The 14548-nt window shown below is 33.6% G+C and overlaps 3 protein-coding genes across 3 annotated transcripts; 1 reads left to right on the plus strand and 2 right to left on the minus strand.

Moving 5' to 3' along the window:
* The first annotated feature begins 2416 nt into the window (after positions 1-2416).
* On the plus strand, positions 2417-5592 carry RpL35 (Ribosomal protein L35). Its single transcript, XM_023155898.2, has 3 exons — positions 2417-2553; positions 2713-2849; positions 5330-5592. Exons 1-3 carry the CDS (start codon positions 2551-2553, stop codon positions 5559-5561), a joined length of 372 nt encoding a protein of 123 aa, XP_023011666.1. The 5' UTR covers positions 2417-2550; the 3' UTR covers positions 5562-5592.
* Positions 5593-12258: 6666 nt separating this feature from the next.
* Positions 12259-13689, minus strand: Pyroxd1 (Pyridine nucleotide-disulfide oxidoreductase domain 1). The gene has a single exon (XM_023155889.2). The coding sequence runs from the start codon at positions 13687-13689 to the stop codon at positions 12295-12297; it is 1395 nt and encodes a 464-aa protein (XP_023011657.2). The 3' UTR covers positions 12259-12294.
* Positions 13679-14347, minus strand: mRpS18B (mitochondrial ribosomal protein S18B). The gene is made up of 2 exons (XM_023155899.2): positions 14244-14347; positions 13679-14185 (listed from the first exon to the last, which is right to left on the minus strand). The coding sequence occupies exon 2, from the start codon at positions 14179-14181 to the stop codon at positions 13693-13695; it is 489 nt and encodes a 162-aa protein (XP_023011667.2). The 5' UTR covers positions 14182-14185; positions 14244-14347; the 3' UTR covers positions 13679-13692.
* Positions 14348-14548: the final 201 nt, after the last annotated feature.

Here is a 14548-nt window from a genome sequence, read left to right on the forward strand (position 1 = left end):
ATCGGCGAACCATCGAGATAAATAAACCTCTGAAGAAGCCAGCCACTCGTGCTGTCGAAATGTTAGGATACAGTTCCAAACCACGACAGCCTTCGAATCCAAATGAAGATCGTAACAATGAACACTTTCACTACTTTCATAACACCATGAAATACATTTCCCATAGAAGCTCAGAAGCGGCGAGAAACAAATTAATATTACTGGAGTTCTATTCCACGTGTTTCAATCACCAAGTGATCACTTGTTCAATCTTCCTCTTGAAGATGATTACTTGGTGATTGAAACACGTGTCAAGGTGTTAAAAATAACGGTTTGGTGTTGGGATAGAACTTCAGTAATATTCATTATTACACCATAATTAAAGCAAATTGAGTTGATACTTGGCATAAGATATATTTCATTACTTGCTTCTCTGATAAATTCGTTGATCTGCTTGCTTTTGAAGACTTCTGAATTCTTCACTCTATTACAAACATTCTTCCTTCTGAAAAATGCAATAACCTTTGGGTTATATATCGAAAGTAAAAACAAATTAGTACCCCTTTTGAACATATTTTTCAAAAGTGCGTTCCCAGGTGCTCACATTTTCAAATTGTGTCCATTTTGGCACAATGAGGAATGTTCATCAATTTGGGTTATTACAGCAAATGCAAGTTTGAACAAAATAAAGTTGAGTTTAATTCATGAGTTTTTCAAATTCACTTCAAAAAGTATTCGAATTGATGTTTCAAATGTTGGGTTTTAATTTTTAAAGGGATTTGTTTCTAATTCACATATTGGCAACAGCGCCTATATCAAGTTGAAATAATTTATACGTACCTAGATATTCTACTTTAAAAAAGGGAAATCATCTTTATAAATCAACAATTGAGGCAAAATATAAATTATAGTTCAATACCACCTCCACAAGCCACATAAACAGCAGTTGTTTTGTTATTTATTTATATAGAGGAAGATAGGTTAGGTGCACAAAATGTCATATGTCACAGAATGTCTCGAAACTCGGAACATAAGTAAACAGAACAGCACGCCTCTGAAATATGTTATCTTTGTTTATCTCATACAGGTAACAGATTCATTGTCCTTTATTAGCTATAACCGATGTTGCCAAATGGTGAAATAGAAACGAATCCCTTTAAATGTTGAATGTATTATTTCATTCCTCTTTTTTGAGTATCTAAAAAATTTTTTAAAGAAAAAGGTTGAAATGATAAGTTTAAAATGCGGTGCTTTAGAGCTCTTTTATGAAAACTACTTGATTTTCGTCAGAAAGAACATTCCCCATTGTGCCTCAGAAACAACACTGAAATCGTAATAAACATGAAGACATGACAAGTTACAAGTAATAATATTAGAGACAACGAAATTTGAATGAAGAAAGTATTTAGGCACCCACTTACTTCAGATACTCAACATTTTTTCGCGAAAAGAAATATTTAAGAAAGATATGGTCTGCTAAAGTATCATCGTTTAAGAGTTAAAATATAGGAAACACACAATATACTATCATTTTCGAATCGTATTTTGAAATGCATTTTACTACTGCTTTTGAAAAATCGAAAGGACTACATTATTTATAAAGGTGAGTAGGTAGTACACGTGCTGCAGGCATTTAACATTCTTTACAGATATATAGTTTTGCAAGTCCAAAAATTCAATAGGTAATGACAAGTGTGTAGCCTTTGAAAAACATTTTTTGTTGGTGAGTGTCAATGTTTCGTACTGTTTGGGGGTTTCTATTTTCACACAATCTGAAAAATGTGTAGTCAAATCAACAGAAAATCTGCTGAAGTGGAATAAATAACAAACAGAAAAGTTTTCACATTGTGTAATATAAACCACGAAAATTGATATATTTTTAAACGAAAAGTTTTTCAACGTTTTTTTTATAGTTCTGAGAACGGAAAATGATTATTTTCCGAAGAATTCGGAGTGAGTACATAAATTTCACCTCAGTGATTATATATTATGTGGAATTTCCAGTTTACCCTCATTATACTTTGACAGGTTCTCTATCGATTCAGCTTCACTTATTTTTCATATTGTTGGAATTTCAAAAAACCTAGGAAAACATCAAGAATCAAAATTTACGTAATATCATTCGTTTTCAATATCGTAAGATAGATCATTTTCAAGAGGAAGATGATCACTTGGTGATCGAAACACGTGTCGAAGTGTTGACATATGTGTATGTATTCAACTTGACATTCATAAGTTCAATTGTTCATAGATTGTATAGATACATTGATAACACACATAAAAAATACAAGCACTTCCTCGAAAGGTTCTTGAACCTTCAATTGAAGATACATTTTTTAATAAAATATCATCAAATTACTTTATCTTACGTCGGTAACTGAATTTTCGTTCTCACGTTTCATTGGTAAAATCAGTGCAAATTCAGTCTATTTCTATCCTTTGTTTTTATCACAGATCACAGAACTCTATCAGTAGTAGTGCGTTATTCTGAAACAAGCGGCACGTGGCTGAACCTGAACAAATCTACTTAACCTATAATTCTTTTCATCGACTCGTTTCACAAGAGGAAACATGGTGAGTATAACTTCTCATATATTTTATAAAAAATCGGTCATCGACTCAATATTTGTTATAATCAGAAAAATTTGGACACTTTTTTTTCATTGTGAATATACCAATTTTATATCCTTGAAGAAAAAGCAAGATTAATGGCCTCCTATTGTTTCATTTTAGGGAAAGGTTAAGTGTTCAGACTTGCGAACCAAAGACAAGAAGGAGCTGACTAAGCAGCTCGATGAGCTCAAAACGGAACTTACCAGTTTGAGGGTGGCTAAAGTCACTGGAGGAGCCCCTTCAAAACTTTCAAAAATGTAAGAATTCAAACTATACATATATTCTTTGTTTTCTCTGGATATTATTTTTATGGAATTGAATGCTGTTATTAAAACAAAACATGTATCTTTATAATCGTATTCAATGATTGAGATGAGAAACTTCCAAGTTGAGTGATCAATTATCAATTTGTCTATTATCCTCATTTTCGCAATATTATTTTTTACTTAACCGGACTAGATATCTCCATCAAGTAATGTAAAAATATAACTTTGAAATTGTTCCTCTATCAAATTGAGATTTCAAAAATGTTTTCACTGCTGTAAAGTTATAATTGATGAAAGTATGTGTTTCTGTCATTGTTTAGAGTTTTCTCAAGCTGTTCTTCAATGCTCAAACTGCACAATATTTTCATATTAGAAAAATCATAAGAATGTGTGTGTGAGTGTTGTCACTAAGTTCGGGTTGTACTGCATTTGGAGTTTTGTTTTCGACGTTTCGGCTTCGATCTTGGAGCCACTTTCAAAAAATTGACGTGATTTGATGCCAGGTCTCCTCACGAGTTCTCTCTGAGGTCTCAATCGGCCTATATATATATATATATATATATATATATATATATATATATATATATATATATAAAATCAAAATCCCATCATTAGATGCCAAAATGTGGATTCCTTCAGATTTTTTTAGTTGTTAGAGTCAGTGTTCTTTCTCTGATAGCCAGTCACTTTTGTATAAGTAAATAAATATTTCAAAATGAAATCTCAAGAAGTAGCATTTCCTATAATGCTCAGATAATAGTTAAGAGTAAACAATTAATTGTACAATTTTTTTGTCTGTTATGAAATCTCGTATGTTACCTGTGTTGAAATATAGGAAAATGTAAATGTACCACAAGAATTTGCTATTCAAAAGATATACAATTATTTATTTTTTTTTATCGGATATTAGTGTGGAAGTATCATCAGCAGAGTTGTCTCATTTAGTAAAAAAAAATATTTTCAGCTAAGTTCTGTTCTTTTTTATTAAACTTTTAAAAGGTAAGTATGTAATGTCAATTAATTGAACCCTAAAAGATGTAAAGTTTTGATATTCAGCGAGAAATCCATTAGTGATGATATCAACACCAAATATTGTTTTCCGTTTACTGATGCATAAATAGATGATGCATGTCAATTGAATGAATTATGTTGATGGATAAATAGTATCTAAGGAACATAGTATACATTTGAAATTATGAATGAACTTCAAGGTAAAATATCAAAATATACTTCTAGATTTGGTTGTCGAACTGATGAAAGCTTGTGTGCGTAGTTTACTACGAAAGAAAGGGAATCAAACATCAATACTATTACATGATAGGATGGAAATGAATACTCTAGCGTAAAATGAATCTAATGAAAATGCTCCTCTTATACATTGGAACTGAAGCTTTGTCTCATGACCCGCATTTTGCTTACGAAGTTTGCATCAGGAGATGACTAAAACTTGAACCTTTCATATAAATAACAGCAGTAAGGTTTAGTCATCTCTTGATATTCAAAAGATACACCTCTTCCAAGGTTCCTGGCAAATTCCTGTCAGGAAACTCTTACTTTTTTGACTAATACATTTGTTTATATCCAACAGACTTTTATGCAAGTTTAATTCTTCCTTCACAATCATTTCTTTGATATTCAACGAGTCATTTTTTGTGGGGGAAAATCAGTTTTTGATCAAACTTTTTTTGGGTATTTTTTACCTTCCACAATCTGAAAAATTTTTTAGTTTACTTTTTAGTTTACTCTGATAAGTTACTGCGTAAAATCAAAGTATTTTTCACAAAGAAAAATGTTCTATTTATCAGTAACTTGTCGTATTTAACAATTTGCCCATCAAAAAACATTTCTAAGAAATAATACAATACTTATGGACAAAAAAATCTAAGATGTTTGCAGTTACTCCTTTTGATTATTCATTTCTTAACTTCTTCAACAGATGTCATATTTCAAAACTCCTTTGACATCTGTTGAAGAAGTTTAGAAATAAATAAAAGGAATAACTGCAAATATCTTGAAATTTTCTTGTTCATTTCTGAAGACGGAGGCAGATTTTGGCCTCCGAAACGTAAAAAATAGTATTGTATTATTTCTTAGCAATTTTTTTGATAGACAAAATTTTTACTGCTACTGATAAATAGAACATTTTTCTTTGTGAAAAATACTTTGATTTTACATTACGCAGTAACTTATCGGAGTAAACTAAAAAGTTTGATCTTTCTACAATTGTATAAAGTTCTCCATTATAATTTTTTAATTTTTCACATTTCTTTGACTTTTGTCTACAATAATACATTAGTGGAACTTTATATTTATTTTACAAAAATTACTTTTTCCTATTTTCTATCAAACTGATTTGTAAATCCAGCCGACATCAAGAAGACATAATCATGAATGAACAGGGGCTTTGTTTATATTGCAGAAAAGATTCATAATATTACTACCCAAAAATAAAATTTGCTTTTTCTTTTCAGCCGGGTAGTCCGCAAAGCAATTGCTCGTGTATACATTGTTATGCACCAGAAGCAAAAGGAAAATTTAAGAAAGTTGTACAAGAATAAGAAATACATACCTTTGGATTTGAGACCTAAGAAGACACGTGCTATTCGTCGTGCTCTATCTCAACATGAGCAACGCATCAAGACTCCTAAGGAAATCCGCAAGCGTTCTGCATTCCCTCCAAGGAAATTTGCACTCAAAGCTTAGTTGATTTAATAAAGGTTTTGTAAAAAGTGAATGTTTTTCTTTTATTTGAATGATGTCGATCTGATATTTCAGTAAATCTTTGGGAAGATTTATTGGAATTATTAGGATTTCAAGCTTGATATGAAGATACATATAACTATAAATCAATTGAGAGTTGAAATGTTGAATGGAAAATCTAGACCTTCAAAATTCAATCTCAACTTTTTCAAGTCAAATATAATGAACTTCTGTTTATTCGGTGGACTATTTAGACCACAAAAAAAAAGAATTGTCAAATTTCATACTCAAAATTAGTTTTGTATAAATCTTTTCACAGTAAACAATGATATTACTAATTTTGGGCAGTTCTACAATAATTTAAACTAAATTTCACTGTCAATTTTCAGCTAATCTACCTAAAAGTTTTTGAGGTTATCACTCATTGTCTATTGAGATTTTGACTGCTGTTTTATTCAAAAACTTGGCAGCCAAGAAAACTGGATATGAATATACGTAGGCAGTGTCATTTTTTTATTTGCATTGTTAAATATGGATGCCTGAAATAATTCATTTTTGAATACGTTTGTATGTCGAGTGTTTATAAACTTTTCAGAAATTTGAAAATACAGGGATATGTGATCCTAATAACTGTAGACCCTGTGTACACTCCGTTTTATAATATTTATTATATTAACATGTAGTCCTCCTTGTGCGAGGTCCGATACAACTGTTGCTGTAATCATCAGGCATATTCCTACAGAAAGACTGGCTGTAACAAACCATATCCATTTATTATTTTTATCATAAAAACAGCTTTTGTGTTGAGAATTGAAGTGTTTGAAATTGAAAGGAAACTACAGCAGACATCTATTCATAAGAAAATGTGCTGTACAAGTATAAACCTCAATATGATGGTAATTTTGTGATGAGCAATAAAAAATACAAATATTCTGATAAACATGAACGAATCTGAATTCAAGGTAATCTACAAGTAATGTTAGATGGTGTAATAGTCACAAAATAAAAATTAAGTCAGTTTCACAATAGTATCCTATCAAGAAATATAAAGTTCCTCAACATAATAAAATATGTTTTCAGGACAGGATTTTTTTTTAGAATATCATTCAGATTCACATCTATTATATTGCTAATTTCATTGAAATATTTGATAGCAATATGCGTTGGTGAATTTTCAGAGACTGATAACCTTTCAAAGGGTTGTCGAAGTCTTTATTCCTATTATACATTAGTGTCATCATTAGTTCAATTTGTTTTTTTTTATTGTACATAATCAGCTCAAGAAATATACAAACATGGAAAGGTTAGTATTTACATGTTGTAGTTGGATGAGCATGACATTGTTATTATCCTTTTTTGAAATACAAATGCCCTTTCAAAGAGACAAGAGGACCCCCCATAAGATCACGCCATATTGTAGAGTAGACTGAACCATTCCAAAGTATAATTACAGAATGTCTGCTAATACAGTATCTCGCAGATTTTTTATTATATAAAATGTGCTCACAGTTCCCATGTTAGCTTACTATCCAAAGTAACACCTAAGAACTTGATGGTTTCTGTGGATTGTATAGATTTACCGGATAACTTTGAATATTGGTCATAATTTGAATTTGGTTTCTAGCAATAAAGCGGACTATTGTTTTTTTCCTATTCAGGTTGAGGCCATTTTCAAGGTTATATCATATTTCATTAGAAACCTTGTTGCTTAATTTTGTTAAATGGTCAATGTTGTGTAACTTCAGAATATTAGTGTGAAAAGAGAAATGAAAATTTCTATGTTTTTTACCACTTTTATTTGTAACTAACGTCCGTATAGGACGAAACTGTAGTAACATTAGTTACTACAAGTACTTGAAAATGGCCTTATAAGCCGAAACCGGTCGTAACGAGTAAATAAACACAGTAAAAACTAGGCAAAAGTATTTTCTTTATTTTATATTAAACATGATTTTCTACAAAATAAATAAGTCATCAATCGAACGAGAACAATATTGATCTCAAAACTGAACCCTATGGAACCCCTGTATATTATTCTTTAACCTGATTTCACATTATTTACAACTGAAGTCATAGGAGACTCCTGAATATATCATTCAGTGCACTGTAGATAACACCGTAGCTGTGAAACTGAGAGGCCAATGCGAAGTTCGCATTGCCGAGCACAAAAGAAATACACATAGCAAGGAGAAATCAGGAATAGCAAAGCATGTTTGGACTCATCAACATAACATCAAGTGGTCTCAAGCTGAAATCCACAAGAAGGTTTAGAAGAAAATTCAAAGAAGTCGCATACATGTTGTCCAACAACGCATTTAGTCAAGCTAGCGTAGAGATACACAACATATGAAAACCTTTAATCAAGGGGAACACGACCAACTCCCGCCAAACGGTCAGTTTCCGGCAAAACCGATGAAGGGGAAAGGGGACAGGTGAAAGCACTCGAATGACCTATAAATACTCAAATCAAAGTGGGCCGGAGAGACCCACACCCCAAATCGGTACGACCAATCAGCCTTACATCCTTCCTGCTGAAAGGACTTGAGAGGATACTGGACGGACATATCAGGAGGGTAGCATTATATGCATCCCCCCTGAATAACCACCAGTATGCTTATCAAACCGGCAAATCAACAGATTCAGCATTAAACAACCTCGTTGAGAAAATCTCCCAATACCTTGACAACAAGGAGATTGCGGTATTTCTCGATATTGAAGGAGCATTTGACAAATGCACTACCTAAATCTATAGGATTGTCTATGGCTAGAAAGGGTATAGAATCGACCATAACTGGCTGGATCTATGCCATGCTAGCAAACAGAACTGCAACTACGACTCTTCAAGTTCAGGGTCACCAGGGGCTGCCCTCAAGGTGGGGTACTATTCCCCTTTTGTTGTCGCTTCTGGTGGATAGTCTGCTTGATGCCCTCGACAGAAGAAAAGTTGATCTGCAAGCGTATGCAGATGACCTTTGTCATCCTGGTAAGGTCCACGTCGGGAAGGGTAGCTTGTAATATCCTCCAAAGCGTGTTGGACGTTGTTTCTCAGTTGGTGCCTGAGGGAGCAGATGTTTGTCAACCCCAGCAAAACTGTGTTAATCCCCTTCACCAAGAGAAGGAAATTGGACGATCTAACGCCACTTTCCCTCAATGGTGTGGTCATTCCATTTGGAACGGAGGTGAAATATCCTGGCATTGTGTTTGATAAAAGACTCACATGGAACGCTCACTTGGAAAAAGTTCTACACAAAGCCAGACTGTCTTTATGGACATGCCGTAGAATTTGTGGTAAAACTTGTAGTTTAGGTCCCAAACAAATCCATTGGATTTATGTGATGATTGTCAGACCAATGATCACTTATGGTGCAATTGCTTGGTGGCCGAAGGCTTTACAGAAAACGGCCCAAGCGAAGCTCTCTGGCTCACAGAGACACGCTTGTCTGGCTATCAGTGGTGCCATCAGTACCACACCGTCAGCGGCCATGGAGATCCTTCTAGATCTATCTCCTCTCCTCATTTTTTTAGAAAGAGAGGCTAGATGGACTGCAAAGAGACTGGTGCACATTGCCAATTGCCAAATCAATTCAATGCAGAGTGCAACAGACTGTTGGTTGACATTAAAAGTCACAGCATTCTGGCTTTATGCCTCCAACTGTCAACTACGAACTGCCTTATAAAGTACTATTCCCGAGTAGAGAGGACTGGATCCTGCGGAAGAAGAAAATATTAAGAGCAAATAGTTGTTGGTTCACAGATGGATCAAAAACACCTTCCGGTTCTGGTCCAAGTGTTTTCAGTCGCAGACTCAGGACAGAGTTATCTACCTGCCTATAGGAACTTATGCGACTGTATTTCAAGCGGAAATTTACGCTTTTGAATTGTGTGTGGAGAGATTGGAAAAATCCAACCTCACTCACAAGTCAATAAAAATATTCTCGGACAGTCAAGCGGCGTTGGAAACTCTTGGCTCCTACCGAGCAACGTCTAAATTGGTGGCAAACTGCCAAAAAAGACTCTCCTCGATAGGAAGATTCAACAAAGTGTCTCTGGTCTGGATTCCTGGCCAGGAAGGCAATGAAGCTGCTGACTCTCTTGCAAAGGAGGGTGCTGCAAGTGGCTTCATTGGACCAGAACCTGTCATTGGCTGCGCTTTGTTATGGACTTCTGGCAGAATCTTCCAGGATTCGCCTCACAAGGCGTTTATTCACCCTTCGAAGCTTGATTCCAAACAGTTGTTGGACTACAGTAGGGATGAACTACGATGTCTAACAGGCCTTCTTACAGATCACTGTCATTTGAATCATCACATGCAGAGACTTGGACTGTCGGAAGACAGTGTGTGTCGCCTCTGTCTGGAAAATGATGAAACTGCAGAGCATATACTTTGTGCCTGCCCCGCTGGGGATCGAATCAGGTTCTTTGAGTTTGGCAGATCCGTACTCTCACCATCTGACCTGAAAGACCACTCATCACCATACAAACTATTCGGCTTCGTTAAGAAGCTGGGTTTATTTGGCCGAGTGTGAATATAGGTGTGAGCCACAATAAACCCTTATTGGTTGCGGTGGAGGGTCGAATAGACCCACTGACTTCAGACCTACCTACCTAAATACTCAAGGAATAAGTCCAGTTATCACCCGAAGACGATTGTAGATACTAACAATCGAAACGTCGTGAAGTAACTTGATTTGCAATCTTTTAATTTTCATTTTTTGTTAATGATTTTTAATTTTCATCTAGTGTTAATAGTTCAATTTTTTTGTTTTTGCTTAATTGTATTTTATTTCATTGTAATTTCAGTTTTTTTGCTTTATATAATTGTTATTTTTCAGCTAATCTTTCTAATTTTTTACAGATTCAGGGATTTCAAATCAATTTATATCATATTAGTCCGAACTAATGAAAAGCACCATGAAACATTATCAACCACTTTCAAACAAACAAGCTTCATTTCTACCGAGAAGCCACTGTGTTAGTGAAACAGGTTTAGAAATTAAAATATTTGTGAAAATTGTGTAATTATTATCATGGATAGTGGTAATAATTTTCACCAATTTGTTGACCTGCAAAATAGTTATACCTCAATTCATATGTTTGTAGAAGAGAATTTCTGTCACCAACTTTTTTATATTTGCAAATTATCCGTTGTGGACTTACCTTTTTGGATAATCTATATCCTGTAATCTGTTGAAAACTAAAAATGAATACAAAAATAATTGCCCTGCAACAAGACGATATTTTTGAAATAACTGCGACTGAGCATATTTGTAATTTTCCATATTTTTTAAATTGCAATTCCTTGGATCGTTCTTTCCGCGACCATATGTTAATATGAAGTGGGAGTTGTTGTTTGTAACCCTTATCTAAAGAGAATGGAAAATAGGCTTTTCATTGGCTGGTATATATGGATGTACAATCACTTTTTATTTTGTTTCAAAAACTTTTACATTTTTTTTGAAGAAAGTTGTCAGAATATAAATTAATGGGTGCATTCATATATCACACTTTCACTTCAGAGTGAAGGCTCCAATTGATACACTACCTATTGTTTAATCTGATAATATCAATCTCAAAACACAGTTGTGTAGACTGATATTTACCATAAATATAAACTAAAAATTACTATTTTAAATTAAATTGTTTTATTAACAGATGAACAAAATTTCGTCATACTCTGAAAAGATTTTTGAGTTATTAAAAACAATTTTTTTTTAATTTAAATTTCTTTTTCTAAAAATGAACCTAGATTAAGATGTTCTTTGTAAAATAAAATTAAGTCACCACTTTAGCTACATCCTGGTAATATTTTTGTATGATCCTTTGGATAACAACATACAAGATTGATTATACATATCAAGGATATCTTCTTTTCAATGCATTAGTTTACTTCTATGTATAATAATCACACTTGAATAGTTTCAATAGAGAAATATATCTTGATATCATAGGCAAAAGACATCTGTAAGATCAAAGCCTTTATATGATTCAAATTGTTCATAAAGAAAAATTATTCAACTAAAATTATTGTTGAATTGCCTAGAATAATGAGTATGATTATAAAAATTGTATTGTTTGTAAGTCGGCGCATAATCAAATCAATTTAATCGAGAATATCACAAGTCTACAAACAAAAACTGTCAACAGATTTGAAATTCGTGAGAATGAAATATTGAAAATACTAGGACCAAAATATTTCGATAGGTTAGTTGAAAGCAGGAAATGAAAACGTGACCTACAGATAGTCTTGAAGTATCAGAAATAGGTTTTTTTCACCATTTCTCTTTATTTTGTGTATATTAGAGACATTTCACTTGTTTACTCCATTCATCGATTTATTTTCATTTCAAGTCATAATAATTTGATTTTAAACAAATGACTTCTTACTTTTTTAATTTCATGCAAAATGTTTCTAAATATCATTTCCTTTTTCTTAAATAACGTACCTGAATATTTCAATCCTAGCGTTTTCAGTAATTTCAAAATTATTAATATTTCCATCCCTTTTGTTTTTTTTTCAGAGATTCAAAATCTCAACACTTTTATAGACAATATAAGTCTGAACCTCAAACATATGTCTTAGAACATTCCCAATAGCAAACTCGAATATATCTATTACGACTCCATACAACAGGTACCATACTATTTAAACAAAATCATAAAGTAAATTGTACAAAATTGGAGTATTTAATAAAAAAAAAAACATGATTAATTTTTTTTTAATATACAACAAAAAACATTAATCAAAATAGTCTTCTATATCTATATCGGGATTAAGAATGTCATCACCATAAGGTGATAGATCAATCTGATTCAAAATTAGATTTTCTGCCATTTCTTCAAGATCTGTTTCACCAATCAATACAGCTCCTTGTAGCTTATTATTTTCCAAAACAAATTTGATGAACTCGTGTCCCTTCGTCATTCTGATCAATATTTCATAATCATTCCCCAACTTTTGTCCATTATATAAACCTAATAGTATAACTTTATAACCGAAAAGTTTGGTAGAATGTGCAAACATTTCAAAACAAAAATCTTGTAAGATCTCTTCGTTATTCAAGTGTCCCACCATGCATTTTGCAGCATAGCACCCCATTTGCCGTGCTTGTGTCCACAATTTCATTTGAAACCAGTGTTTGGCCAGGGGCCAATTAGCCGAACAAACATCGCCTGCGGCATAAATGAATGGCAAATTAGTTTTCATAAATTCATTTACTTGAATACCCCCATCTTTGGATACTTCCAGTTCATTTTTAATTTTGAAGGATTTTCTTGGAGTAACACCTGTGGCTGAAATTACTAAGTCACATTCTATCTTTTCTTCTGTTGTCAACAAAACTTCCAGGGAGAATTGACAATCAGTTAACTTTCTGATTGATAATACTTCAGACTCATAATGTATGTTTACTGCTGCCACTGAAACTTTTTGATTTCCAGCTCCACTGATTATAATATTTTTATACCAGTCAGGTCCCAAAGCCGCACCTGTTTTTATGAAATTGTCTTCCACATACCTCATCCTCTTGCTAACAGGTTCCTCAAATTCATCATTTTTGTTTAGAGAAGATTGAAAAAATTCAGCAGCACCAGGATCCACGAATGTTGCAGTTATATATTTATCTTTAATAACCCAATGTATTTCTACATTTCTCATTTTGTATACCAGCTCTGAGGCTATACCACCATTCCCAACAATTACAACTTTTTTTGCATCTTGCATTTTGTTCAAAAATTGATCTACTGAATCGGTGTCTCTGATACCTATAATTTGAGGAAAGGTGCTTGACTGTGGAATCAGTTTTGGCTCAGCTCCGGTACAGATACATAAATATTGATACTTGATAACTTTGTTATCATGTGTTACTATATATCGTTCCTCATCATTTATTTCAGTCAAAGTACTATGAACAATAGTAACATTGGGATGTTCAGAACTGAACTTCTCACATTCAATTTCTTTTATATCAAACTCCGTAAGAACTTTTGTGATTGCATGAAGATTTGTTACACTTTTGATTAATGATGATTCACTTAATAAAATGACAGTTTTTTTCGGTTCAAGCAATGATAAATTTTCAGCACATGTAACGCCAGCTATACCTCCTCCAATAACAACAAAACACGCCTCCATTATTTATTTTTCAGAGTAAAATTCAGAATAGTTATATTTCCTGATGGGTACATCAAAAGTTATTAAACCTTTGTCGTAAGCCCGTTTTATGCTTACGACTAGTTGTTGGTGCTTCTTCTGACACAAGCCTGTTTTAGAATAACTCAAAATATTTCCAGTATATGGACAGATGAACTGCTTCAGCAAATTAACATTCTCTTCATGCAAAACTAAATACTCATCTCTACAAATAGGGCAAGGATTGCCTGTCGATATCTGACCACCCCTTATGCAAGTTTTTCTTGTTTTATTGGGTGGATATAATCCTTTGTGATTTCTTCTATAAAGTACCCACACTGGCTGTCCCTCATAGGTTTTGTGAAATGCAGCACTTTTCAGGTATCTGATGCTAGTTTCCACGGGAATTTGTTCGGTTCGATCTTTAGTTATTTCCCTAGTTTCAAGCACTGGTTGGTCATCAACATGGCTCGTAAGAGAAAATGATGTAAACATCGGCCTGGCCGAACAGAATTTCGTGAAATTATTTCTCACTAAAAACACAGAAAACATCTTACTTTAGTTTACGTTTCTCTCTCTTTGTATGGCTGCTGCTTCCCTCTCGGGCGCATCTGGCCAATTTCCTCCTGTCAACAGTTGACAGGAGTTTTCGGTGACGGGGCGGAGGGCAGCAGTTTTTCCCAAGACAATGCTGCCACGTCCAAAGTTAACACTTGGGCCAATATTGGCAACAATACCAATACTAGCAACCGTCATCAACCTACGCCTGGCTCAGTATGTCCATAATCGTTGCGCCTGGCTCACATCCATGAGCGAAGCACAAATCTTGAAATTACCGTCGACTTGAGTGTTCATACTTGCA

The sequence above is a fragment of the Leptinotarsa decemlineata genome, unplaced genomic scaffold (genome assembly GCF_025532065.1).
Source record: "Leptinotarsa decemlineata unplaced genomic scaffold, Ldec_3_MD MMD2_tig00001019_RagTag_RagTag, whole genome shotgun sequence".
Classification (NCBI taxonomy): domain Eukaryota; kingdom Metazoa; phylum Arthropoda; class Insecta; order Coleoptera; family Chrysomelidae; genus Leptinotarsa; species Leptinotarsa decemlineata.